This window comes from Solanum dulcamara, chromosome 8 (assembly GCF_947179165.1).
Source record: "Solanum dulcamara chromosome 8, daSolDulc1.2, whole genome shotgun sequence".
NCBI classification, from domain to species: Eukaryota; Viridiplantae; Streptophyta; class Magnoliopsida; order Solanales; family Solanaceae; genus Solanum; species Solanum dulcamara.
In genome coordinates, this window is record NC_077244.1 from 6,605,853 (window position 1) to 6,633,084 (window position 27,232).

General features: G+C 33.8%; 2 protein-coding genes across 5 annotated transcripts; one reads left to right on the forward strand and one right to left on the reverse strand.

The window, feature by feature from the left end:
- Positions 1–352: 352 nt before the first annotated feature.
- Positions 353–4,439, forward strand: LOC129900629 (serine/threonine-protein kinase PCRK1). Its single transcript, XM_055975642.1, has 4 exons — positions 353–1,030; positions 1,943–2,203; positions 2,970–3,092; positions 3,425–4,439. The coding sequence occupies exons 1-4, from the start codon at positions 653–655 to the stop codon at positions 3,989–3,991; spliced, it is 1,329 nt and encodes a 442-aa protein (XP_055831617.1). The 5' UTR covers positions 353–652; the 3' UTR covers positions 3,992–4,439.
- Positions 4,440–4,883: 444 nt separating this feature from the next.
- On the reverse strand, positions 4,884–20,435 carry LOC129900630 (receptor-like cytoplasmic kinase 176). Of its 4 annotated transcripts, none has more exons than XR_008769656.1 (8): positions 20,189–20,432; positions 19,405–19,715; positions 18,905–19,040; positions 18,671–18,813; positions 18,447–18,570; positions 17,691–18,026; positions 17,419–17,485; positions 4,884–5,223 (listed from the first exon to the last, which is right to left on the reverse strand). XR_008769656.1 is itself a non-coding variant. In XM_055975643.1 (8 exons), the coding sequence occupies exons 1-8, from the start codon at positions 20,238–20,240 to the stop codon at positions 5,150–5,152; spliced, it is 1,305 nt and encodes a 434-aa protein (XP_055831618.1). In that variant the 5' UTR covers positions 20,241–20,435; the 3' UTR covers positions 4,884–5,149. The 4 variants fall into 4 exon arrangements, 2 of the variants coding, with proteins under 2 accessions (XP_055831618.1, XP_055831619.1); XR_008769655.1 differs by having other exon boundaries at positions 17,387–17,485; XM_055975643.1 differs by having other exon boundaries at positions 17,629–18,026; positions 20,189–20,435.
- Positions 20,436–27,232: the final 6,797 nt, after the last annotated feature.

The following is a 27,232-nucleotide window of genomic DNA, read 5'->3' on the forward strand; positions in this document are numbered from 1 at the left end:
TCTCTCTCTGCAACACGACAATTTCATGACCAAGAAAAACCGCTCATCCATTTTTTAATAATAATAATAATCTATGCCTAACAATATCAACTTCTCCTTTCGTTTCAAAAATAATTTTTTTTTAGTATATCTCAAAAAAAAAAATAACTCATATTTTTAAAAAATATTTTAATTTTAATTTTTTATAGGCATATTTAAGATCATATAATTAAAGAATATTTTGATACATTTAATATAACTTTAATTTAAAATCTTTTTTTTTTAATTTTTTCTTTTTGTGTCAAACCAAATTATGAGAGTTTATCTTTAAATGGAGAGAGTATACCTATATAGTAATTTATATTGTATATAAATATAATCATAGTACAGAAGTCGAATATTTTTCCAACATTTACAAATCCAAGGTGATGTTGTTGTTCATCCGTTTCTCAACCTCAACTCAATGATTCATCTTCTCCATTTTTAAATACCCAGAAATCCCCATTTTGAAATCTTCAATTCCATCCTATTTTCTTGAAGTTTTTTCTGGATCCGCCATTGTTGCCTTCTTCTGCAAAGAAGAGCTGTTAAACGCTTCGAATACGTTTGAGGTTGTTTTTTGTAATACCCAGAAGAAGAAGAAGAAGAAGAAGAAAAATTGGGGGAAACAGAGATGAAATGCTTCTATTTCACGAAGGATGATGAAGAAGGGGGAACTTTGAGTTCGAGGGAATCGAAGGTTTCATGGGTTCGTTCATTAAGTATAGCATCGAGCAGTGTTGATACAAGAAAGTCGAGGTCTGATTTAGATTCAGAATCGAGGGATTTTACTGATTCGTTTGAGTTTTATGAGTTTTTGACTCAGAGGAGAGGTAAGGATCTGCGAGTATTTAGCTTCTCGGAGCTGAAAATGGCGACGAAGGGTTTCAGTAGAGGATTGATGATCGGAGAAGGAGGATTTGGGTGTGTTTATAAAGGGGTTGTTAGTGCTCCATGTTCGGATTTGAAAATGGAAGTTGCTGTTAAACGATTGAACCGCCATGGATTCCAGGCATGCTTTTCTCCTTAATACTGAGTTTGGATTTTGAGTTAAATTTAACGACCCGTTTAGCCATGAAAATTGTGAAATTCGAAAAAAATAGTTTTTGTTTTCCAAGTGAAAAAGAGTTGTGTTGTTTTTGCATTTTTTTGAGTAATTTGGAGTGAAAAAAATGAGAATAAGAACCTTCATTCCAAGTTATGTTGCTCGGACTATCTAAAAATGCTACTGCACTCGTGTTGGATCCTCCGAAAACTCACTAGTTTTGGAGGATCATATAGGTACATTGGAAACATATTTGAGTTCGAGCAACATCGTTTTGGAGTGCGTATTATTTTCTCACAGTTATTAATTACTTAATAGACAAAAAATAATTTTATTGTATGCTTAGAATATGAAAGTTATTAATATATGAATAATTATGAGGGTTGATAGTAACATTTTAGAATGTTTTATATTTTATCATTTTGATGCAAGGAAATTGCATAAAATACTTTTCTGTAATTTCTGAATAGTTAAATTTTATTTTATAAAATATAGTAATGATGCGTGATTTAATCTTTAAATTAATCAAATTAGCCTTTCTCCAAACCATTAACCTTTATTCAGACGTATAATGTCACAATATGCACCTTTTTTTCTCAAAAATATCATCTTGCATTACCATAACGAAAAGAAAAAAGAATTAAAAGAGAGAGATTGCTCTTGTGACTCGGGATGAATCTTTATCGAGTAGTTTTGGAAAAGACTCTCACTTGTTCTAGTTGTTTGAGCTTTAAAACGTCCTTTTATATGTATTTCTTTGTATAATTGTCTTATGTTTTGCATATTGTAAATTCTAGTTTTGCTCTTTAAGTTCATTTCTTTTGTCTATCACCTATCAGCTCAGCCATCTTATATGTTTCATGTTCGTCTAGTATTCAGGGGCATAAGGAGTGGATTAATGAAGTAAACTTTTTAGGTGTAGTGAAACACCCAAATCTAGTGAAGTTAATCGGATACTGTGCAGAGGATGATGAAAGAGGGATGCAACGTCTTTTAGTCTATGAACTGATGCGTAACAAAAGCTTGGAGGACCATCTGTTGGCACGATCAGTTGTTCCTCTCTCCTGGACTTTGAGATTAAAAATTGCCCAAGATGCTGCTCGTGGATTAGCTTATCTTCATGAAGAAATGGATTTTCAGGTGATTTAGGCTTCTTATTTTTGTGTCCTCAGCCCGTTTCTTTATGCGATGTTTCCTAATTAAAGAAAAAGTTGTAGCTAGTTTGTTGACATGATCAGTTGAACAAGGAATTAACTTTCTTGCAAGTTTACATGTTTATTTGGGTATTGCATTTATGCGTTAGTAGAGGTGGAATACATGGCTGTTGAATCGGGAGGATAGTAAAATACACTACGTGAATATAAGTAAAAATATGATGAAAGGAACAAGGAAGACTAGCTGTGAGATGGATTGGGATGATAGGTAAGAGGCCAAAGAGAAAATCATTTGTCTGGATTATTGTAACCAAGACAAACTGCTTTGTATACCTAATTCACCATGTATTTGCATGGTTTTTCGACAAGTTACCAAAATAATAAAAAGGATCATTGAGAACATTTGGCTTAAAGGACATGGAGCATTGCACGTTCATTCTTTACTTCACAGTTTTGAATTTTGGATGGCAATTGCTTCTGCACTCTTCTGTGTTTCGTCAAAATTGTGTGTTCTAGAATTAAATCGTTAGTTTGTGAAATTTAAGTTTGTTAATTATAGAGTGAGTATGTCTGTAAATCCCTAATAGAAAACATGACTTTGTTGGTGCATAGAAGCCCAACACAAACTTCATTTTGACTATCAACACGGATAGCAGAGCTCTTTTGTCAGGACTACCAATTTCTAATCTTTGACATTTCTGGTTCTAAAGTTTTTCAGTGTATTAATTTTTTCTTTGCTGTCTTTGTTTTAGTTGATATTTCGAGACTTCAAGCCATCAAATATCCTTCTGGATGAAGACTTTATCGCAAAACTATCAGACTTTGGACTGGCTAGGCAAGGTCCAGCTGCAGGACTAACCCATGTGTCAACATCAGTAAATATCTTTTTTCTTCCCTATTTCTATTTTCTGATGTTCTTTGTGGGGGGAGGGGGGTTGTTGGAAATAGTCTTTCTATCTCCGTAAGGTAGGGGTAAGGTCTGCGTCCCCTCCCCAGACCTCACCGGGACTACACTGGGTATGTTGTTGTGGTTGTTGTCCATCAGTCCCAAAAAAGAATGATTTTTTTCTATATTTAGAAGCAATTTAAATTTTAACTTCTCGTTTTATCCCCAAATGATTTATAGCCACAAAAATGTCTATGACATGTTTTAGACCAAAAGTTTCAAATGTCTCACTGTGCATTGCCTGACTTAGCAATTCCTCAGGTTGTAGGTACGGTAGGCTATGCAGCTCCAGAATATGTCCAGACTGGAAGACTCACTGCTAAAAGTGATGTTTGGAGCTTTGGAGTAGTTCTCTATGAGCTCATCACAGGAAGGAGAGTGTTAGAACGAAATCTTCCTCGAGCTGAGCAAAAGCTATTGGAATGGGTAAGACCCTATGTTTCGGACACGAAGAAATTTCATTTTATCCTTGATCCTCGACTTGAAGGGCATGATTGTATCAAGTCAGCTCAGCAACTTGCATCACTGGCCAACAAATGCCTCTCAAAGAATGCAAGATCTCGCCCTAGAATGAGTGAAGTCGTTGATATGCTTGGGAGTATCATAACTGATGCTGAAGCAGTGCCTGAACCTCTGAAAGAAGCAGAAGATGTGAATGAAGAAGTCGACATAAAGGAAGAAGGAAGAGAAGAAGTTGAATCAGGAAAACCAGAAAGCAATAATCAAAAGTGGGGTTTCGACTTCAAAGAAATGGTCAGCTTTAGGAACAAATCCATCAGCAAGTTAGATTGGAGGAATTGGACAGCAGGTTTAGTCAAAACATCGTAACATACTGTCCCTCGTGTTCTGCTGACTCTTGCTAATGGATCATTTTTGTATTTTAGAATGGAGATATCCCGGCAGAATGGAGATATCCCGGCAGCTTTGCTATAGATGTTCTGCAAAGAGGTGTAAATTTAGTAGGAACATCATCTTCTCTTCTATAACATATAATGCAGGTTCATTTTCTCAATCTTGTATTTGGTCTAGGAAGTTAGTTCACATTTGGAATGCATTTCCACTTGTGGTTTGTATAGGGGACAATCTTTTTTTTTTCTTCGTAAGAGTCGTCTACTTCTCCACAGAGACAACTATTTTAGATGATGCACATCAAGTCTCACCAGGTTACTGCAATGGTTGAGAGGTAATTAGAGGGTAATATGTTCTATGATCTTGGTTTTGCTAGATTGTATGCAATGCTCAAACTAATGAAAAGAACCTCTTTTTTTTTCTCTTTTGCTCAAGCCGACATCCACGGCAATTCAAATTATAATGTCATGAGTTCGAATCCAACAATCATAATTTTTTTGCAACTTATGACCTTCAAGACCAGGGTGAAGCTAGGTAGGGCATAGGGCCGAGGTTCATCCGAGCCCCCTTATTATATGGTCAAAATTATAGTAATGTTTTATTTGTAGGCTTGAGAAATGTAGCAAATATTAGATCTCAAACTAATGATGTTTGAAATGGTGATTTCCGAAAGACTAACTGATTGTCAACTTTGATAACCTTTTTCTTTTTTTGGAGGGGGGGAGAGGGGGTTATAAGTAGTGTTGGTCCAATTGAACTGTCATTATATTGGTGAGGTTATCAAAGAAAAAATAATTAAAAAATTAAAATTGGTCCAATTTGATTACATACAACAATTAACTAAACATAATTACTTAAGTTATACGTTGGAGGCTTCAAAAAATGTTGTTTATAACCAAGAATATTCAAAGGAAAAAAGCAAAATATTCTCAAGTATAAAGGTGGAACAAATTCAGGCCCATAAGAGTGGACCACGTCTCATCCACTGGCAGCACTTTTACCAAATGCACTTTCACATCACACACCTTCTCTGACCAACCAACAACTCATGCTTACGAAAAATTAAATAAGAAATCAAACATATGATATGTATTATACACGATTACAATTTAGAAGAATTACTATTTGTAGCTATAGTTAGAATTTTATAATAAATTTCTCTCTTCTCTCTCCCTCCCTTGCCTCTCTCCTCTCTTCCTCTATCTCTTTCTCTGCAATATATATACAAATGGTAACAGTCAATGATACAAATACAAATAGTAACATATAAATACAATACACAAAGCAATAAATGAATACAACTCCACATAAATACAAATACAATTCGTAATGAATTACAACAATGATACAATTGTATTTGTCTATATAAATCGTATTCGTTAATATACTTGATACAATTTGCATCAATGAATTGAATACAATAGTCTTTGATATAACTATATTCATTGATACAAATCAATTGTATCAATTATATTCATGATACAATTATCAGTCAGATATATAATTATCGATCAAGATACAAATCAATTGTATTTCTCTCGCCTCTCTCCTCCCTTTTTCAATCTCGCTCGTCTCGCTCTTCCTTCTAGTAGTTAGTTTTTTTCATGACCCAACCCACCGGGCCGTACGGACACCTAATCTAACACCTAGATAGGAGAACCCTTACAGAAATAACATGCGGAAGTTTAACAATTGTCAAATACCAACCTAAAAAGTCAGGAATACACCATAATTGAAAATTTAAAACTCTAAGTTTTATTACTAGAAACATACTAACACCCCCAAAGATACTAGTCTAAACAGGTACAAGAGCTTCTAAAGATATAGAGTATAAATAAAGTAATGACACAACTCCCACTATAAAAAAGAAAGAGTAGAAGCTGTTGGAGAATCATCTTCGTCTTCACCTAAGAACATCACTGACCCCGCAACCAGACTATGCCAAGTGGCATAGCAAGAGTAGTATCAGTGCAAATAACACGTACTGGTAGGCATCATCGGTCAACCTGATACCCACCGCATAATATAAAGAAATCAACGCGAAGAAAACATGCTCTTAAGAAATACACCACCAAACCTTTATGTGCAGCTCTTATTATTCTCGATAACCTCATTAAATTCGTTCAAGCCTAACTCCCATCCCTTCTAGTTGGTCCGCTGCCAACTCTTATACAAATCAAGGCCTAACCCTTCTATCACATAGAAGAGTTTTCAAACTACGGACCACTAATAACTCTGTCTAACAAGTCTATTACCTTTAGCTTTCACACCAACACCTGGCCCTAGAATGATTAACATCTCACTTAGAAAAGGTAAACATTTAAGTGAACTAAGACTTACCACATAATCGTTCTGACCCGCTATAGCGGGACCGATCCCTCTCTGGCGGCCTCGCCATAACGGGATTCCTCCTGCCAGAGCGGCTTGGCTGGAGATAATAACTTTGACTTCTCCCCCAATCCCTTTTTTCATATATACCAACAGAACACCATCAATATCTGACTCTAAGTCACTAATCTTATTAACCACACATCAACTGTTTTCCGCTTATTTACCACGGCCTCACACCTACGATACAAATGCATCTACCAACCACAACATAATCTAAACATGCGTATACATAGAAACACATTACCAATTTATCATTTTAAGAGCAATATACAATTTCACTATGTAAATCTCAATTAAAACTGTTAACATGATAACACTTAGACCATTGGTCCTTTCATATCAATTATTACACATAATGGGCATGCTCAATTATCATCAAGTCGGTTTCTCTATTATCACATATATAGTCAAGATTAATTTACAGATGATAGCCACACAATGGTTCTCTCATGAAACTCATACCCAAACTACTATTGTGTCAGCGTGACACCCGATCCAATATTTAATATATGTTAGAATGTGACATCCGATCCAATATATGTGTCGGAATGCGACACCTGATCCAATATCACAATCACAGTTCAGATACTTGCACAATCAAGTAATTAGGCTCATTGCATGTAATTGTTCACAAATAGTCATTTCATTAGTTTTATTTCATCTTATTACATGAATGCGCATACTCATACTCAACCATTTCACATGGAACTATCACTACGAACACACACACATATATCTATCAGACTTAAAAATCCCTCTTCGAATTCGACTGTCTAATAATCCAAACTGATGGAGGTCATTTAGGATGGAGAACTGTTTTAAAAATCATACCTAATAAATATAGCAATAAAAACGAAGAGAGAATATGTGCATATGAGAGTGGTAAAGATAAAGAAAAAGGAAATATGAGTAGTATAGACGCCGAAGTACTAGTAATAATATATGGATTAAATAGCTTTAAACTATACATATTAAACAAAGAAGAAGTATTGGTAAGAACAGACTGTTAAGCTATAGACAAGTTTCACCAAACAATAAATAGTAAAGCAAGTAGCAAAAGACAATGGTTAAATTTTATGGATGTTATATCAATATATAACAATATAGTCTTTGAATACGTAAAAGGAAAGGATAATAAATTAGCTGATAAGTTGAGTAGATTACAACTAAAAACTAACTAAATTAATTATATTTCAACATGAAACCAATTGGCCAACAGCCAGCAGACAAAAGCAAGGGCATAGCCCAATCAGACTCATACGCTCAGACATTACTAGGTAAGATTAATTTTAGACCCCAAGGTACAGTTGAGATGATGAAAATGATTTACTTTGATATGTTCAATTTAATTTCTTATCCTCAATGTAACCTATCTTTTAGAATACTGTACTGTAATATAGATAAATTGCAAAAATGTTTAGTAGACAATTTATGGATAGCTTATAATAAGCAAGACACTAAACATTTTATTGCAGCAAACAATGTTTTATGTCAATATTTTTTAGAAAAAAACAGAGAAAATAAATTTAAATATCATGTTGTTATACGTGGTAAAACGAATGGTGTTTTTCATACCTGGATAAAAGTAGTAGACTCAATAAATGGGGTAAAAAATCCTCTTTTCAAAGGCTTTAAGAATTTTACCGAAGCTTTAGATTATGCCAGAAGGATGCTTGGACCAAACTATTATATTTTACCAGCCCTCAGACAAAGCCCAACCAAACTCCTTAGTACAACATCCAAAAAGACACAGATAAGATATTTTTTTGTGATCATTGTTCTACCATGAATGAGGCCTTCAAAATACTCAATACCAAAAATGAGGCCCTCATTCAAGAAAATATGAGACTTATAAAGCAGCTCGATACTTTCCAAGGTAAGTTTGTTCCTAAGACAAATACTCAGACCCTAGAAATGAGTTCTCCATCTCAATCAAAAATGGATGAGAAGGGTGTGCATTCCCATCTGAATGCTAAGAAATCTACTATATCAGATCATGATACAGCTAGTCCAGTTCAAACGAGCCAGTAAAGACATATCAAATTCGTTAATGGTTGTCACTTTGCCAAAAAGTGAAGATGAGGGATCTTCTTCCTCACGAAGAAGATTACCAAAATCTTTTCAAAAAGACAATTACAGAAAGACTATGGCTCAGAAAAAAAATAAAAAAATTAGAGCTATATTTAAGCAGACTTTGGAATAATTCTTCAGAGATCAAGGACAAGATAAACATGTTGTTAGCAAAGACAGTCCAAATACGATAATGCTAAACTAATTCCCAACTCAGACGACGATGCCAACGCCAGTCCAAATAGAACTCCAAGTTCTAATAAAGAATATGAAAGTAATAATTATCAAGACTCTCAAGACCCTTATGAAGATGATGATTCAGGTATGAGTTTTGACTCCATTGCCTTGCATAATCTGAATACTTAAAATATAGATACGTTCAAAAGACGAAGACAACGATGATACAGCTAAAACGATAGAGGGTAAGGACATAAGATGATGGTGGATTGCTGACCAATAATGTAAAAAGCAATGTACATAGTGTGTCATGTGGGTATGCCCACAAATGTCTTGTAAGCGTTGCCACTTTATCACTACCCTCCAAGGGAAAAACTATTGACAAACACGCATGTGTCAGTCAGTCAAAAAGATGAATTAATAATTCATATGATGATGGGTCCTACTAAGCACCCGACACACATTATTAAAGAATCTTATCAGGATGTCGGCCATCAATAATTGGGCCATGCAACGTATTTTAAGACCTTTGATTTCCTATCTCTAAGTCTATATAAGAGATAGTTGTGTGAGTTAGAAAAATAGAAGTTTAGAGAGAATAGAGAGAAACCTTAAGCTGAAAATCTCAAACATATTCCCCTTCCCTTCATGTACAATAATTCTACCCTTGTAAAAACCATCCCTGACTTGTACTAAAGTTTGAAATAATAATAAGTATGTTTGTGTGAAGTTTTCAGTTAATTTGCAAAGACCTTCGGGGTTCTCGAAAGGAAAACCTCTCTCAGTTTACTCATGTAAGTCTTACGATGTTTATATCTAAGTTTTTCCCAAAAATATATTATTACTTTAGATGTTGGTTTTCCATATTAGTTACCATATGTAAATTACTACATGTTTCAATTACTTTATCCTTAGTATATGGTTAGCTTTTTCGTCTCTTAATAACGACTATGGATTAACCTCTAAATTCCTAGGATCCTTGGCCTAGAAAGTCCGCATATGAACAAAGGACAAATTTGTTGCCAGATTTATATTCGGGGTGGGGTTAAAGATGAAGTTAGTAAGAACATAGGTGAGGAAGAAGAAATGAACATGATATAAAAAAAACTGGGGGAAAATAGGGTGTAAATTATTAGACAAACATGATGAGACAATATGAGAGAGGGAGTATTGAGTAAGATTTACAACTTATTTGATAAAACCTCTACCATCATTCTGATTTCAAAAAATCACCTTTCATCTAAATCATTTTAATTTGGTATCAGAGTGAGAAGTTTCTGGAACAAAATATGCATAGAATCTTTAAAAATAATTTATCTATATAAGAAAAAAAAAAGCAAGCTCCAACAGTTGTATACAGAATATAAGTAGCTAAATTATATCAAAGAGGATAACTATAGACTAGAATATCTGATAGACACTATATCACGTTTAGAATATAAACTAGTGATACAGCTTAAAGCACGATCTAAAAATTTATGAAAAGACATCCCGCACATGCATGATAAGATTCTTTAATAATGCGCGTCAGGTGCTCAGTGGGCGCCATCGTCACAGTTTTTCCCTTAGAGGGTAGTGATAAAGTGACAACACTTACAAGACATTTGTGGGCATACCCACATGGCACACTATGTACACTGTTTTTTATATTATTGGTCAGCAATCCCCCATCATCTCATGTCCTTACCCTCTATTGTTTTAGCTATATTATCGTTGTTTTCCTCTTTTGAACCTATCTATATTTTAAGAATTCAGATTATGCAAGGCAATGGAATCGAAGTTCATACCTGAATCATCATCTTCATAAGGGTTTTGAGCGTCTTGATAATTATTACTTTCATATTCTTTATTAGAACTTGGAATTCTATTTGGACTGGCGTTGGCATCTTCGTCTGAGTTGGGAATTAGTTTAGCATTATCGTATTTGGACTGTCTTTGCTAACAACATGTTTATCTTGTCCTTGATCTCTAAAGAATTATTCCAAAGTCTGCTTAAATATAGATCTAATTTTTTCATTTTTTTTCTGAGCCATAGTCTTTCTGTAATTGTCTTTTTGAAAAGATTTTGGTAATCTTCTTCGTGAGGAAGAAGATCCCTCATCTTCACTTTTTGGCAAAGTGACAACCATTAACGAATTTGATATGTCTTTACTGGCTATCGTTTGAACTGGACTAGCTGTATCATGATCTGATATAGTAGATTTCTTAGCATTCAGATGGAAATGCACACCCTTCTCATCCATTTTTGATTGAGATGGAGAACTCATTTCTGGGGTCTGAGTACATGTATTTGTCTTAGGAACAAACTTACCTTGGAAAGTATCGAGCTGCTTTATAAGTCTCATATTTTCTTGAATGAGGGCCTCATTTTTGGTATTGAGTCTTTTGAAGGCCTCATTCATGGTAGAACAATGATCACAAAAAAATATCTTATCTGTGTCTTTTTGGATGTTGTACTAAGGAGTTTGGTTGGGCTTTGTCTGAGGGCTGGTAAAATATAATAGTTTGGTCCAAGCATCCTTCTGGCATAATCTAAAGCTTCGGTAAAATTCTTAAAGCCTTTGAAAAGAGGATTTTTTACCCCATTTATTAAGTCTACTACTTTTATCCAGGTATGAAAAACACCATTCGTTTTACCACGTATAACAACATGATATTTAAATTTATTTTCTCTATTTTTTTCTAAAAAATATTGACATAAAACATTGTTTGCTTCAATAAAATGTTTAGTGTCTTGCTTATTATAAGCTATCCATAAATTGTCTACTAAACATTTTTGCAATTTATCTATATTACAGTACAGTATTCTAAAAGATAGGTTACATTGAGGATAAGAAATTAAATTGAACATATCAAAGTAAATCATTTTCATCATCTCAACTGTACCTTGGGGTCTAAAATTAATCTTACCTAGTAATGTCTGAGCGTATGAGTCTGATTGGGCTATGCCCTTGCTTTTGTCTGCTGGCCGTTGGCCAATTGGTTTCATGTTGAAATATAATTAATTTAGTTAGTTTTTAGTTGTAATCTACTCAACTTATCAGCTAATTTATTATGTTTGGTTTTTTAAAACAGCTCCCCATCCTAACTGACTTCCATTAGTTTGGACTATTAGATAGTCAAATTCTAAGTGAATTTTTAAGTCTGGTATATTTTTAACTTTTTTCTTTATTTATTTTACCAATTTAATATCTTCTTCATTAAAATGTTTTTGTCCTTTACTTCCTGTCTTGGCATATAAAGGTCCAGCTATTTTTCCTAAGTCTTGAATAAAATTTTGAGCATAGTTTACAAGGCATAGAAATTTATGCAGATCTTTTGTATTATCTAATTTGTCTGGCATATCTAATATCTTTTTAGCTATATGTGGTTGTAACTTTATTTTACCATTGCCTAATGTTACTATTAGGAAATTAATGTGTGTTTTGCATACTTCCATTTTCTTTTTACTAATTATTATTCCATATTTTACAAATAGCCTAAAAACAGTTTGTAGGTGTCCTATATGTTCTTGGATATCTTTACTAAATACTAGAATGTCATCTACGTAGACTAATACAAAGTTCTTATAGTCTCCAAACATACCGTCCATCTTTCTTTGGAATATGAGCGGTGCTGTCTTTAAATCAAAAGGCATGGCGAGCCATTCAAAGTGTCCTTTAGGACAAGTGAACGCTATCCATTCTATGTTTTCTGGGTGTAATTTTACTTGCCAATATCCAGATTTACAATCAAATTTACTGAATAATTTTTTACCTTGTATTCTATTTATTAGTTCATTTTTGTCTGGTAAATTATGTGCATCTGTTCTAGTATTATCATTTAATCTTTTGTAATTTATTATCATCCTAGCTTTTCCTCTTACTTGCTCACTATGGTTTCTTACCATGAATGCAACAGATCTATGCTTAGATGTAGATCGTCTTATTACTTCTAATTTTTAATAGTTCTTTGATTTGTTTACTAAATTCCTCTATGTCTTCATTGTTAGCTTCTATAGCGACTGTTTTTATATTATATTCTGGATTTATTATATCTAGTTTACACATGATTTTATTACAGCCCCAATGGATTAGAGGTTTTTCACCAATTATCTCCATTTCATCTAATATTGCTATTATGTTGTCTAAATCCTTAGAATTTTTTATTGTTCCTATTGTATTTATTCCTTTCTGAAAATTATAGAATTCAATTTCTATATTTATGAGAGTGTAGTCTTTTTCTATATCTTTTAAATATAATTGTTCTAAATAATCGTCATATCTTTCATACAGGTTTTGTGAAGAGCAACTACCTTTATCACCACATTCTTCACAACATAGCATTGTACTCTTTCTGGAGTTGTTATGTCTTTAATTTGAGATCTTCCTTTTGTAGGAGGGTTTATAGTTTGTACTGGAGTATAAGTTGTGTTTCTGAATAACATTATTCAACTTTCATTATTTTGTATAAGGAAATGTAATCCTATTACCAGATCTGTTTTGATGTCTAAATCTTTTGTCAATATTTTATACCCATTGTATATAGGCTTATAAAATTCATTACATGTATTAATAAAGCTTATTTGGGCTTTTTCTATATAATGATTATAAAGGTTATATGTTCTGTCCATTTGTATTGTTGATATAGGTTCTTTAAACGTTTTTTATACTTTTGTTGGCAATATTTTTTTATTTATAAGACAACTTGGGCATCCTGTATCTACAAGTGCTAATGTTTCTATTTTTATGTCTTTAATTCTAACTCTAGCTAATACTTTTATGGTTCCAATTTTTTTATCTTCATTACATATGAGGCTAGTATTATTTTCTTCAATATTCATCAGTTTAGTTTCTATGTTGTCTAGATGTATTGTTCCTTGTGTACAAGTTTCATCTAAGTCTACTTTTTGTTTTCCTTTTTCTAGGGTAACTAGTCTTTGTTCGATCATTTAATCGTGTCTCTAGAGTTATTAATCTTAAATTAGTAGCTGAGTCTTTTACTGGCGTTTATTCTTGTTGTTTACTTACTTTTATTTCTAGTTTAGCTTGTATGCATGTGATGCATGCTTCCATATAACATTTTTGACATTTAGCTCTATTGGTTTTATTGGGATACCATTTACATATGCTACATTGATTACTATCTATTCCTTTATGTCGTTCAAAATTATGACTACATTCTTGCCCTATATTCATCATAGTACTTAATTGTAAATCTTCTAAATTTAGCATTCCTCTTTCGAATTCCCCTATTTCATTTATTAGATTATCTTTTTCAGAATCCGAAGATTCTGATTGAGTCTTTTCATCTACTACAATACTCATAATAGAGTATATACTTTTAGTATCTGACATGTATTCATCCACGTTTAACAGGGTTTCTTGTAACTCTTCTACTAACTGAGAGTTTCTAGTCTTACTATTGTTTCTCTTGGGACATATATTCTATACTTCCACAAGTATAGCATTCTAACTTACTTTTATAGTTTCTATCATTTCTATATTTCCTAACATGTCTATATTTATTTAAATAAGGCCTTTTAGCCAATGATCTTCTTAAGTAGTATTTTTTACGTTTGTATGGCTTCTGATTATACAAAGATCGTCTTTTGTATTTTTTTTTATTTACGTGGCTCTTTATCATAGCTTTGAGTCGTATATATTATTGCTTTACAGAAATTCATTTCATTTTGTTTAAATTGTTTCTGTATTTGTATATTAGTACATTTTTCTTGTAGTATTTCCATTACATGTTGTATTTTTTGTCCTATTGACCATAGAGCTGTAGGATTTTGTTCTACACCTTCTCGTTTATACCACCGTTCTTCTATTTCTCTTTCTAAGACTTTGGATAATTTATGAAATAATTTTTTACCTAGTTCTTCGTCAAAGGTGTTACCACTAACAGTGCAGTAATAAAAATAGTCTCTAAGAAAGTCTTTTATATGCATCCAAATTGTAATACTTAATTGTTCTAATTTTATAACAACATTTCTTTGTAAAGCTACAAATCCACTATTTGGGTCTTCACCTGCTAACAACACATGTATTTTATTAGCAAAATTATATGGGTTTGGTCCTAGGTTTACTACGCTTTTTGAAATTCTTGGAGATAAGTTTGTTTATAGTCTTCCCATACTGCTTTACATGATTCTCCTAAAAAGGTTTCTAAATATTTATACATTGTTTCTGCGTCTGTTTCAGGGTAGCATTTTATAAAGTCTGCTACTACTATTTCTTTCCATATATCTATAACAGTATTCCACATTTGAGGATCATGAGCGGCTATATTAAGTATTTTACCCTTATTTCCTTTTTCTTGTAATCTAATAGGTTCTTCTATTGGCATTCTTCTTCCTGCTGGTTTAATGTTTTCTTTTATTTCCATGGCCGGTGTGGACCAGTCTTTTCTTGGCAGATTGCCAGTACTATAACCAATAGGTGGAGCTTGACTGGTTCTTTGGAAAGGGCTAGCACTATGAGCACTAGTTGTTTCATTCATTAAGTCTCTATGACTAATTTGCAATGTCATGTCGTCTTTTTCTTGGTTTGAATTTTTATTTAAATACTTTGTTTCTTCAACTCTGTATGCTTAATAACCTTTACTCATTTAGTGAAACTTAGCTTGTTTTTGTCTAAAATAATAGCATAATACAAAATCAATCACAAATGGTCTATATACTTCCAGATTATATGCAAATCTCAAATTCCAGGCCAATTCCATGATTTTTCCACCCAAAAGAGGATTTTTCTACCATTAGTTTCAAGCCAAAACCTTCCCTCAATGATCACCCACCAACAATTGCGGGTTCTAGGAATGAATTACAAGTTTAGGGAGTAAATTACTTACCTTTAGCAGAAATTGGAGTGGAAATCAGTAGAAAATTGTCCTAGGTCGCTTTTGGTCTTTTAAGAACGAAGTGGGAATAAAATAAATCATTCTAAGATTTTTTTTTTCCGACTTTAAATTCCATCTGTCCCACCACAGCGGGTCAATCCCGCTCTGGCGATCCAGCCACAACTGCCTAATTTCCGCCACAACGGCTTCAGCACAGACAGTTCTTAGTAAAAGGGCATAACTTTTTACTCCAAACTCCAAATGAGGCAATTTCGGTGGCGTTGGAAAGAAGATGCATAGACCTTTAATTTGATAGGTCGTGGGCTACCTAATTTGTTATAGGCTGAGAGATATGGTCGTTTGAAGTTGACCCTAGTTTGAACTCAAGTCCAAAACTAAATCGGAAAGACACTTTCAACTCAACTTTGAGATATGAGCATAGTACGACCTTAATTCACAACTAATGCACTCACATATCAAGGAATTGATCCTAGTCTTTTGACGAAAGAGATTCGTATACCTTTACCGCAGATATTTTTAGTAACGACGGGCTAGATCGTTATAATTTTTGATACAAATCAATTGTCAATTGTATTCGTGATACAATTATCGATCAGATATACAAAACAACTGTATTTCTCTCCTCTCTATCTTCTAGATCTTGCTCGCCTCTCTCCTACCTCTCCCTCTCGCTCGCCTCTCTCCTTGTAGTAGCTAGTTTTTCATACAAATTAATTGTCAATTGTATTCGTGATACAATTATCGATCAGATATACAAAACAATTGTATCTCTCTCCTCCCTCTCCTAATCTCACTAGCCTCTCTCCTCCCTCTCCTAATCTCACTAGCCTCTCTCCTATTCTAACATGTACCTATGAATCGCAATTACGCAAAGCTAAGAGACTGATTATGTTTCTACTCTTAGCTATTTTTGAAATTTCCTCTATAATTTTATGTCATGAATAAACCAGAAATATTTACCCTGTATAGCCGCACACAAAAATAATAATAGATAAATATATATTTTATTTATATTTTAGTTTATAGTATATAAGAAACATAAATATTTTGTATTTAATTAATATATATCTCTTATATATTGACTAATGACTGTAGTTTTTTTTTACGAGGAGCCAATTATGTAAAATGGTGTGTATATATAGAGAGAAAAAAATTACCTAAATACATATCTTATTTTATCATAATCTCTAAAAATTCCTATTATTTTAAAAAAAATTCAAAAATCCCTTCTCGGATATATCACTTCTCTCTCGCTGATACATCCCTATCCCCCTCTTGGATACATTTCTCCCCTCTCGGTTACCCTATATATCTGGATGTCTTATTCCCTCTCTGATACATCTCTATCTCATCTCTAATACATTCCTATTCCGTCTCCGATAAAAATAAAAATAAAAACTTTCAAAATTAAAGAAATTACTTTTATCTAGCAAATCACTTTAATTGAACTAGATATTCTCACATAATGACGCAAACGAATGAATAAAGAAAGCAAACCTCTCAATTAACTCACTCTATATTTATCATCACACATACAATATTTTATTTTTGAAGAAATTTATTTGTACTTCAAATCTATCACAAAAGTTAGAGACAATTAATATTTATTTATTTTTACTTTTACATGCTAATTTTGTAGATGAAGTATACATATTTCACTCCTGATCACTATCATTTTAGTAGTAAAATTAAGTAACAAAACGAAATGATAAAAATATCAATAATATGAAGAGTAATATTATTATTCAAGCAGAACTTTTCTTTATAGAGTAATTAAAATCTCAATGAATTATATCTATAGGAAAATTGAACATCAACAATAAACCCCAATGAAAAAAGGAGGACATATTAACACACCCAGATCAAAGCAACAAAAGATAAAATAGGGGAACCGACCTTCAATTTTGAGGAAAACAAAGATGCGCTACCTGGTATGAAAGGTGGAGAACCGACAAGAATTTTAGCCAAAGCAACTGTACAATCAATCAGCTGATTCTGCAAATGTGCAGAGGTTCTTCATCAGTCTCAACTACTTATCAAACATAAAAGGCAAAACAACAAGAAATTAAGGCATCTTTCAATCATTTATTTAATTATTTAGCATAAAGGGGAGAAGCAGAGGGTCTCAGATAAGCAACTGAAGGATTTCTACTAGCAACATCACCAGCACTACGTCTACGTGGTCTAGGTTGGTTGTTACCGTGGTTGCGAGTACTTCCTGATTCTTTAGATTGCTGATAAAGTTTCTCCAGTTCTTTAACAATGTCACTCATGCTTGGTCTAACCCGAGGATCTACGGATAGGCACCACAAGGCAAGGTTAGCTACTTTACTCGCCACTTCCATTGAATACTGGCCTTCAAGACGGGTATCCAGAACGCGGAAGACCTTACGCTTGTTACCCAGATAAGGTTTCGCCCACTCCACTAGGTTGTGTTCTCCAGATGGTCTATTCTTGTCAATGGACCTACGACCTGACAGCATTTCGAGGAGGAAAACTCCAAAACTATACACATCACTATTGCTAGTTAAATGACCTGTGTCAAACAGATGAATCAAAGGGAGATGAGTTAAACAGATAATCCAGTGCACAAGTAATTTATGATAACGGTTAAATGCAACATGGAAAGTCAATCAAGAGTACAAGTTTGCATAATATGATTAAAGAATCAACATCAAGAAATCGACGTCCATCCAGCACCCAGAAAGAGCACTTACGAATTGTGGATCAGGAGATGGAGAGCAGTGCAAATGCATCATATGTGAATGACTAATGAGGTTCTTGAGAATAATAATGTGAGTTAAATGGATCTTGGATGAGAAGAGATGTTCCATCATAAGCTAAAGATGCCCTGATCAGTATCTAATATGCTAAATTTGGATACTCTATGGAAGTCGGGCCACATTGGAACAAGAGAGGAAACGAACACACAAGTCAGGGAAAAAAGAAACTGTACCAGTGGCCATGTATTCTGGAGCTGCATAGCTATAGGTCCCCATAACCCTTGTAGAGACGTGGCTTTTATCGCCTGTTGGCCCATCCTTGGCAAATCCAAAGTCTGAGAGTTTGGCAGTGTAGTTCTACAATGATATAAGAGAAACAGCACCAAGTGAGCACAGGTTTGCTTGTTTGTAATAAGCAAGCAATTGCACAAAGATCTAATTCATAGAGGACACATACTGAATCAAGCAAAATATTCGAGGTTTTGAAGTCCCGATATATCACTTTTATCTCAGCACTGTGGAGAAAAGCAAGCCCCTTTGCAGCTCCTAGCGCAACCTTCAAGCGTAGTTTCCAAGAAAGAGGCTGGAAATAAGAACCTCCTGTTACAGAACAACAAACACTATTACTCCAAAGGCGTCGATGATCATAGTTTAGAGTTGAAATTGAGAATGGCAGGGGCCAAGAACTTACTCCTAAACAAATGATTTTCCAAGTCGCCCCGAGGCATGAACTCATAAACCAAAAGCCGGTGTTCATCCTCCAAGCAATAGCCAATCAACTTTACAAGATGAGGATGAGAAAACAGCCCCAAATAGTTTACTTCTGCCTATAAAACATAGAAGCACTATACAAATGAGAACTCGGACAACCTTGTGACACTCGAAATAAGAAAGTACTAGCACTTAAACAAGTGCTGCAACAAGTAACAATGCCAGTTCATCAAGCAAAGGCAGAGTCCAGATTTAAAGTTTACGGGTTCTGAACTTGCCTCGAAACCCATAATTCATCTTTGTCACTAGGTTTGCAACTAAATATTAATACATATTTAATGAACTTCTTAATACAAATACAGGGTCTAAGCAAAGGTTAGTAGCAAATGATCTAACTCCACCTCTGAGTTCATGGGATAATCAGTGCACTTAAGTTTAAACAGAGTCGTACATCTCAATATAGAACATAAAGAAACTCACCAGCCATTCCCTGTGACCTTGAAAACCTTCTTGATTTAGCCTTTTCACAGCAATGATCATGCCTGTCCCGGGCTTGGTAGCTGCGAACGTGTTCTCATCGATCCACCCTTTGAAAACCGATCCGAATCCACCTTCTCCCAGCACACTATCGGGACGAAAGTTCCTAGTGGCTGTTTTGAGATCAGAAAAACTGAAGCTCTTCAAATTGGGAGACTGCAATATCTCTCCTTCACTTCTAGTAGCTGGTGGTACCCTGGAGCTTGAATTGATATCATAACCTCCATCTGTGCTAACAGATCTTGAATTTAGCCCTGTAACAATTCTCTTAACATATTAGATTACCAATAATTAACCCCATTAGAGCAAAAAAAGAACTACTTAAACCAGATACAAAATTTTAGTAGCTCAGGTAATTGGTTGACTGAACATCCACCTCGTCGGGCCTTGTAATTCCCTTATATGTTAATCAGGATAACTATTATTACCAAATAGACGGTGCTAAAGTTACAAGCTAAAGATTAGCAAGAACTCCAACTAGCCACTTTGCTAAAATACAAACTTACATGACTATTATGATGAAATTGATGGTATTTCAGTTACATGAACAAAGACATGATCATCCTAATATGAATGAAAATTGGAAAACAAAGAAAAACAAGGAAAAGAAAACCATTTTGCAAAAACCCTCCCACAAAAAGATTTAAATTTGCAAATTGTGCAAGTAAACAAGAAGAAGAATGCAGAGTCTCAAGCTAAAACAAGAACCTTTATAAAATATGAATACCTGTATGAAATGGGCTTGCAGATTTAATTCTAACACTCAAACATATCCCCATTAGAAAGAAGAAAACAAAAATCACCCCTTTAGCTTCTCTTCTTCTGTAAATCGCAGAACACACAAACAACTTGTGAAAAAAAAGATATAGCAGATCCAAGTATCTTAAAGCTGAACTATGAAGATAACAGAAAAAAGGGTCTTTGTGTTATGAAAGGATATGTAGAGCCCATGTTGTGGACCCATTTTGAAAGAAAATTTGCACCCTGTCTCTAATCCCTTTATTTCTTGAGGCTATAAAGAATTTATGCAGAAGAAATAAGTGACACCGGAAATTCCCTCTAATCTCTCTTTTTCTTTTACTATATCCTTCTTATTAATTTACTAAATTAGTTTGTTTGATAACACATTATTAGTATGAACTTCCGTCACTTTGAGCAATTTTAACCAAAGTAACAAAAGGGTAAGAATTTTATCTTTTTAAAATATTGAATATCTCTAAACTTAAATTTGTTGTCCTTGATATATCTGAAAAATACTACTCATCATGGGCACTAGATGCCGAAATACACCTAGAATCGATGGGTCTGACAGACACCATCAACGATGACAATATGACATTTAGTCAAGACCGTGCCAAAGCCATGATATTTCTCCGCCACCATCTTAACGAGGGGTTAAAATTATAGTAACTCACATTAAAAGACTCTCTTAAACTGTGGAAGAATCTAAAAGAAAGATATGACCACCTGAAGTTGGTCATTCTTCCACAGGCACGTCATGATTGACTCAATCTGAAATTAATGGATTTTAAAAATATAATTGAATATAATTATGTCTTGTTTAGAATTATAGCACAGTTAAATTTATGCGGAGAAGAAATCACTGAGCAAGACAAACTTGAAAAATCATACTTCATATTTTCACCCGCGAATATGATCTTGCAGCAGTAATATCGCGAAAAGGATTTTAAAAAATATCCTGAATTACTTTCCCACCTTCTTATTGATGAATGTCACAATGAACTGTTAATAAAAAATCATGATAGTTGGCCCGTTGGTTCTTTGTCACTCCCTGAAGTAAATCAGATAAACTATGACCAACGAGAGAAAGGTCATGGCCCCAGTCGTGATCGTAGTAGAAAAAGAAATTATAATCATGATGCTTGGATGGCACTGAAAAATAATCATCAATATAAAAAGAAGAGTGAAAAGCTAGAAGCTATACCAAAGAAAAATTCACAAAGTATATGTCACATATGTGGAGGTATGGGGCACTGGTCACGGATCTACCAGTCATCAAAACGTGTGGTTCAGCTATATCAAACATCTTTGAAGAGGGCAGAAAATAATCTAGAGACAAACTTTATCTCTGAAGATAATATTGAGCCTATGAATCTGGATGTAGCTGATTTCTTTAATTTTTCAAAAGGAAATATGAATATTGATAATCCTGATAATATTTAAATAATTTTCTTTTCATTTGTATGTACTAAATTATATGTTTATATTTTTTTAATTCATGTAAATAAATAAAATTTGCATAATGAGCCATGTTTTAATTATAATGTTTACTTTGTTTCTTTTTGAAGAAAAATATAGATATGCCTAAAATTTTATTTGGATCAATGATCAATCACGGGAATATTTATGTAATTGATAGTTGAACGACTCATGCCATTTTTAAAGATGAAAAATATTTTTCCTACTTGTTTAGAAGAAAAGCAAATGTTACTACAATTTTGGGTAATTCAAAAATTATCGAAGGTTCCGAAAAAGCTACTATATTTCTACCTAAGGGGACAAAGATTGTTATAGAAGATGCATTATTCTCTTCTAAATCTCCAAAAAACTAGTTAAGTTTTAAAGATATCCGCAGAAATGGATATCACGTTGAGACAATAATGAAATGAATATTGAATACCTTGCGATAACCATGAGTGTCTCAAGTCAGAAATATACTTTGAAAAAATTACTAACTTTGTTGTCTGGCCTATATTATGCAAAAATTAGTACAATTGAAACACATTTGATCGCAAATCAAAAGTTTACTGATCTAAATACATTTATGCTATGACATGATTGAATAGGTCATCCTGGATCAATAATGATGAGACAAATTCTTAAAAATTCGACTAGACATCCATTAAAGAACCTGAAGATTCTTACGAATGATGATTTTTCATGTGCTGCTTGTTATCAAGGCAAATTAATTGCCAGACCATCAACCCTGAAGGTTGGCATCGAATCTCCTGGCTTTTTAGAGCATATACGTAGGGATATATGTGAACCTATTCATCCATCTAGTGGATTGATTAGATATTTTATGGTCCTAATAGATTCATCATCTAGATGGTCTCATGTGTGCCTCTTATCATCTCGCAACCTGACGTTTGCGAAGTTGTTGGCACAAATAATAAGATTAAAGGTGCAATTTCCAGATTATCCAATTAAGGCTATTCACCTTGATAATGCTGGAGAATTTGCATCCCAAGCTTTTGATGCCTATTGGTTATCAATTGGGATAAAAATTGAACATCATGTTGCTCATGTTCTTACTCAAAATGGCCTTGCAGAGTCATTTATTAAGCGCTTACAATTGATAGCAAGACCTCTACTAATAAAAATAAAATTGCTGATTACTGTTTGGGGTCATGCTATCTTACATGCAACAACACTTGTATGTCTCAGACTGACAAATTATAATAAATACTCTCCTTCACAATTAGTATTTGGTCATGAACCAAATATATCACATCTATGAATTTTTGGCTGTGCGGTAGACGTGCCTGTAGCACCGCCACAATGTACAAAGATGGTCCCTCAATGAAGGTTGGGCATATATGTTGTGTTTGACTCACCCTCCATAATTCGCTACCTTGAACCATTGACAAGAGACTTATTTACTGCTCGATTTGCAGATTGAGGTTTGATGAAACAACTTTTCTATAATTAGGGGGAGAGAAAGGAACCCGAAAGAGAAATTGTGTGAAATTTTTTATCACTATCTCATTTTGATCCACGTACCCGCACATGTGAGTAGGAGGTCTAGAAGACCATCCACTTATAGAAAATAGCAAATCAAATGCCAGATGCATTTACTGATTTGAAACGGATAACTAAGTCACATATCCCTGTTGTGAATGTGTCTATCCGGATTGATGTCCCAAAATGACCATCTACTAGTATCATAGCTTTTGAATTCCAAACACGCATGAAGCGTGGGAGACCATTGGGTTCAAAGGATAAAAATCCTAGAAAGATAAGCGTAAGAAATAATAAAGATGATACTATAAAAGAACTTCCTAAAGAAGGTCAAGATTTGAGTAATCCAAATATTTTTGGAGAAATCAATGAACCCGAGATTCAAGTGAATGAAGAATTTTCAATAAGTTCTATCGGTGATAAGAAAAATTTAGATCAATCAAAAATCACAATTGATAATGTTTTTACATATAATGTTGCAATTGTCCACATGCAAGATAGTGAAAGTTTTGAGCCTAAATCCGTCGAAGAATGTCGACGTAGATGTGATTTGTAACACCCCAATTTATTTTTAAGAATATTTTTTTAAGTTATGTTTTTGGATGATCTGACTTCAGGAGGACATAATCCTATCAAAATTTGAAAATTTGGGAAAACCCATAAAATGAAAGTTGTAGATAATTGAAATACCTTTCCAACCATAGGTCATGGATAAAAAGTTATGGATATTGTAAGGCAGAAGAGTCAAGATGGGAAGAAAGTTTTGTCCAACCCGATTCCAAGTCGGGTCAGCCCATATTTCTTACCATGTAAGAGATAAGTTCAGCCTTATCTCTTTTCTTTCATTCAAAATACTTCCAGAACATCATAGAGATATAAAGAGATAGAGAGAGAATTAAAAGCCATTTTTGACCAAAATTCGAGTCCCGATTTCCGAAGCTCGTGGAGAGAAAAACGTTGCACGTTGCGTTGTCTTCATTTTGAGCTAAAAATCAGAGAAAAAGAAGTGTATTAAGGTGGTTGACTTATACTTCAAGGTAAGATTTAGGTGTTGTTTTTCCTTATTATCAAACTTGTTTAGAGATTTAACGAATTAGAACGGAGAAAATAGTGTTATAAACTTGTTTGTTGCTTTGTTGGAATTTATGGATTAGGGGATGTTTTGGTTGGATTAAATGGGTGGAATTAGTTAAGTTATGAAGTATAATGATTGTTTATATTGTTTTTGATGTTCTTGATAAGTTGTTGTTGTCAAAATTGGGGGAATAAACTTTGGTTGCAAACCCATTTTTGGTTGGGACTGCTGTTAGTAATTGTATTATAACTCCTTGTGTAAAACTTAGTTTTGGGTGATTCAAGATGTTTTAGAAAGCTATTTCATAGGGATATAACTTTTATTTAGGATCCAAAATCCAGTTTTGCTTTTATTGACTCGAAAAAGGGTGATGAAATACACGGGAGGTGCTGCCCAGATTTTGGTCTAAAAATCCTACATGGACTGCTGTGGGTATTTTGAGCATATCTTGTTGTACATAATTGCTGTAGGGGTGATTCAAAGTTTTATATGACCCTACGACATATAGCTATAACTTTCTTTGAGGACACAAAGCCTAATTATCCCATTTACCCCTTCGAAACTGAGCAGCAATACAAGACAGTAGTGCTGCCCAGAATTTCCGTTTTGATACTTTAGGTTGATTTTCAGTGATTTTATGTTTAGTTTCGATATGCTGAAACTTTTAAACTTAAGTAGATATTTGATTGTGTATTTAAGGTGTATATTCTCTTATACAAGCTAAGAGGAACTGTTTGACGAAGTGGATTTTGGTTGATCTATGACATAGAGAAATTGAACTCCTCGAGTGGTGGTAGAACTTGTTGTGTGCTAAAACGCCAAGGTTCGTGTATAAACTTGAACTTGAAATATTTTATTTTTCTGAAATTTAAAGTATTTTGTTGGGTTATTTCCTTACTCCTTGTTTTGTATTTTGGTATGACTATTATCTCAAGTATTGGCAAACTTTCGCTGAATCGCCCACTTGTACGAATTGCTTGATCATTTTGCATTCTTGTTGGGAATTTGTCCTTCTTGTTATGGTGACTTGTCATCGATATTGGCATGCCTCTCGATTCAGATCTTTCCCATCTTGACTTTGGATTTACATTTCATCTTGACGATGGATTTTTGTCCATTTTTGAGTACGAGTGAAAAGCCACTTCAACATGGTCTTTGATCTTCTTGATATTGGGTGACGACCCTTCTTGATATGGACACTTCTTGATTTCGGGGCTTCGGTCCGTCTTGATATTGATTGTGCTTAGTATGAAGGCATGATGTACATATGGGGTGAAATTGATTATTTGACTACTCTTTTGAATTGAATTATAAGCATCCTTGGTACTTAAGCCTTAAAATATTAGTATTGATATTTTGAAACTCTCTAAGATTTGTATTCGATACTTGACATACTTGTTCACTTGGACTTAATGCTACCTTATTGAACCGCTTATGATGAAAAAGGAAATTTGAGAATTTTTAATAGCTCTAAGTCCAAAGGTTATACACCACTAAGCTTTATGTTTAGCGATAGTTGTTTCTTATCGTAGGTGATGTGTGAGACGGGATATGAAGATGGTCATGTGGAGTAGACTTTTTGGGAGCTCTTTTGAAGATCACATATGCATATACATCTAGTTTTTGTATATTATTTTGGGGACTTGTACATGATACACGTGTGACACTTATGTACGAAATTTTGAAGGCTTGTAACTTGAACCAAGTGACTAATTTTATTATTTTAGAGTGTGCGTTTAACTCAAGTTATGCAATGTACTAGGTTATATTTTGACTTGTCATTATGCACGAAGGAAGATAATATTTTTGTGATAATTACTTATTTGAAGTTTTGTGTATTTTATGGACCTGCAGTATTGTTGAATTGGAAATCATTTTTTTGAATAAAACTTCTATATCGTATTTCAATAAGTTTTTTTTAGGGTAAAATAATAGTAATAATTAGTTTTTGTTTCGTAAGTGGTATTCTCCTAAAAGGGAATGCTACATGATTGGCCAGAATGACAAAAGGCAATTCAATCAAAATTAGACTCACTTGCTAAACGTGAGTTTTTGGACCTGTAGTCCAAACCCCTAAAGGTGTAAAATCAGTTGGCTATAAATGAGTTTTTGTGCGAAAATGAAATGAGAGAAATGAAATTGTAAGATACAAAGAACGCCTTGTTGCACAAGGATTCTTTCAAAGACCTGGGGTCAACTATGAAGAAACATATTCACTTGTTATGGATGGAATAACTTTTTGATAACTCATTAGTTTAGCTGTACATAAAAATTTTGAAATCCATCTAATGTATATAGTTACATCTTATCTTTATGGTTCACTTGATAATGAGATTTACATGAAAATCCTAAAAGGATTAAAATTGCCTAAAGCATCTACTAAGTCTTGGGAGATGTACTCAATCAAATTCCAAATATCATTATATGGTCTGAAACAATTAGGGTGTATGTGATATAATCGTCTTAGTGAGTACTTGATAAATGTAGGTTATATAAATGATATCATTTGTCTATGTGTTTTTATTAAGAAGATGGAATCAAAGTTTGTTATACTTGTCGTTTATGTTGATGACATAAATCTCATTGGAACCCCTGAAGTGGTCCAAAAGGCGATTAAATATCTAAAGAAAGAATTTGAGATAAAAGAACTTGGAAAGACAAAACTTTGTCTGGGTCTGCAAATTGAACATTTAGCCGATTGGGTTTTTGTCTACCAATCTTCGTACACTGAGAAAATCTTAAAATGATCTTACATGGACAAAGCATATCCATTACGTACTCCAATGGTTGTTCGATCACTTGAAGTGGAAAAATATCCATTTTGACCTCCAAAAGAGGATAAAGAACTTCTTGGCCCTGAAGTACGACATCTCAGTGCTATTGGTGCACTTATGTATCTTTCTAACGCAACAAGCCTGATATAATATTTTCTGTTAATTTGCTGGCAAGGTATAGTTCATCCCCAATACGAAGATATTGGAACAGTATCAAACA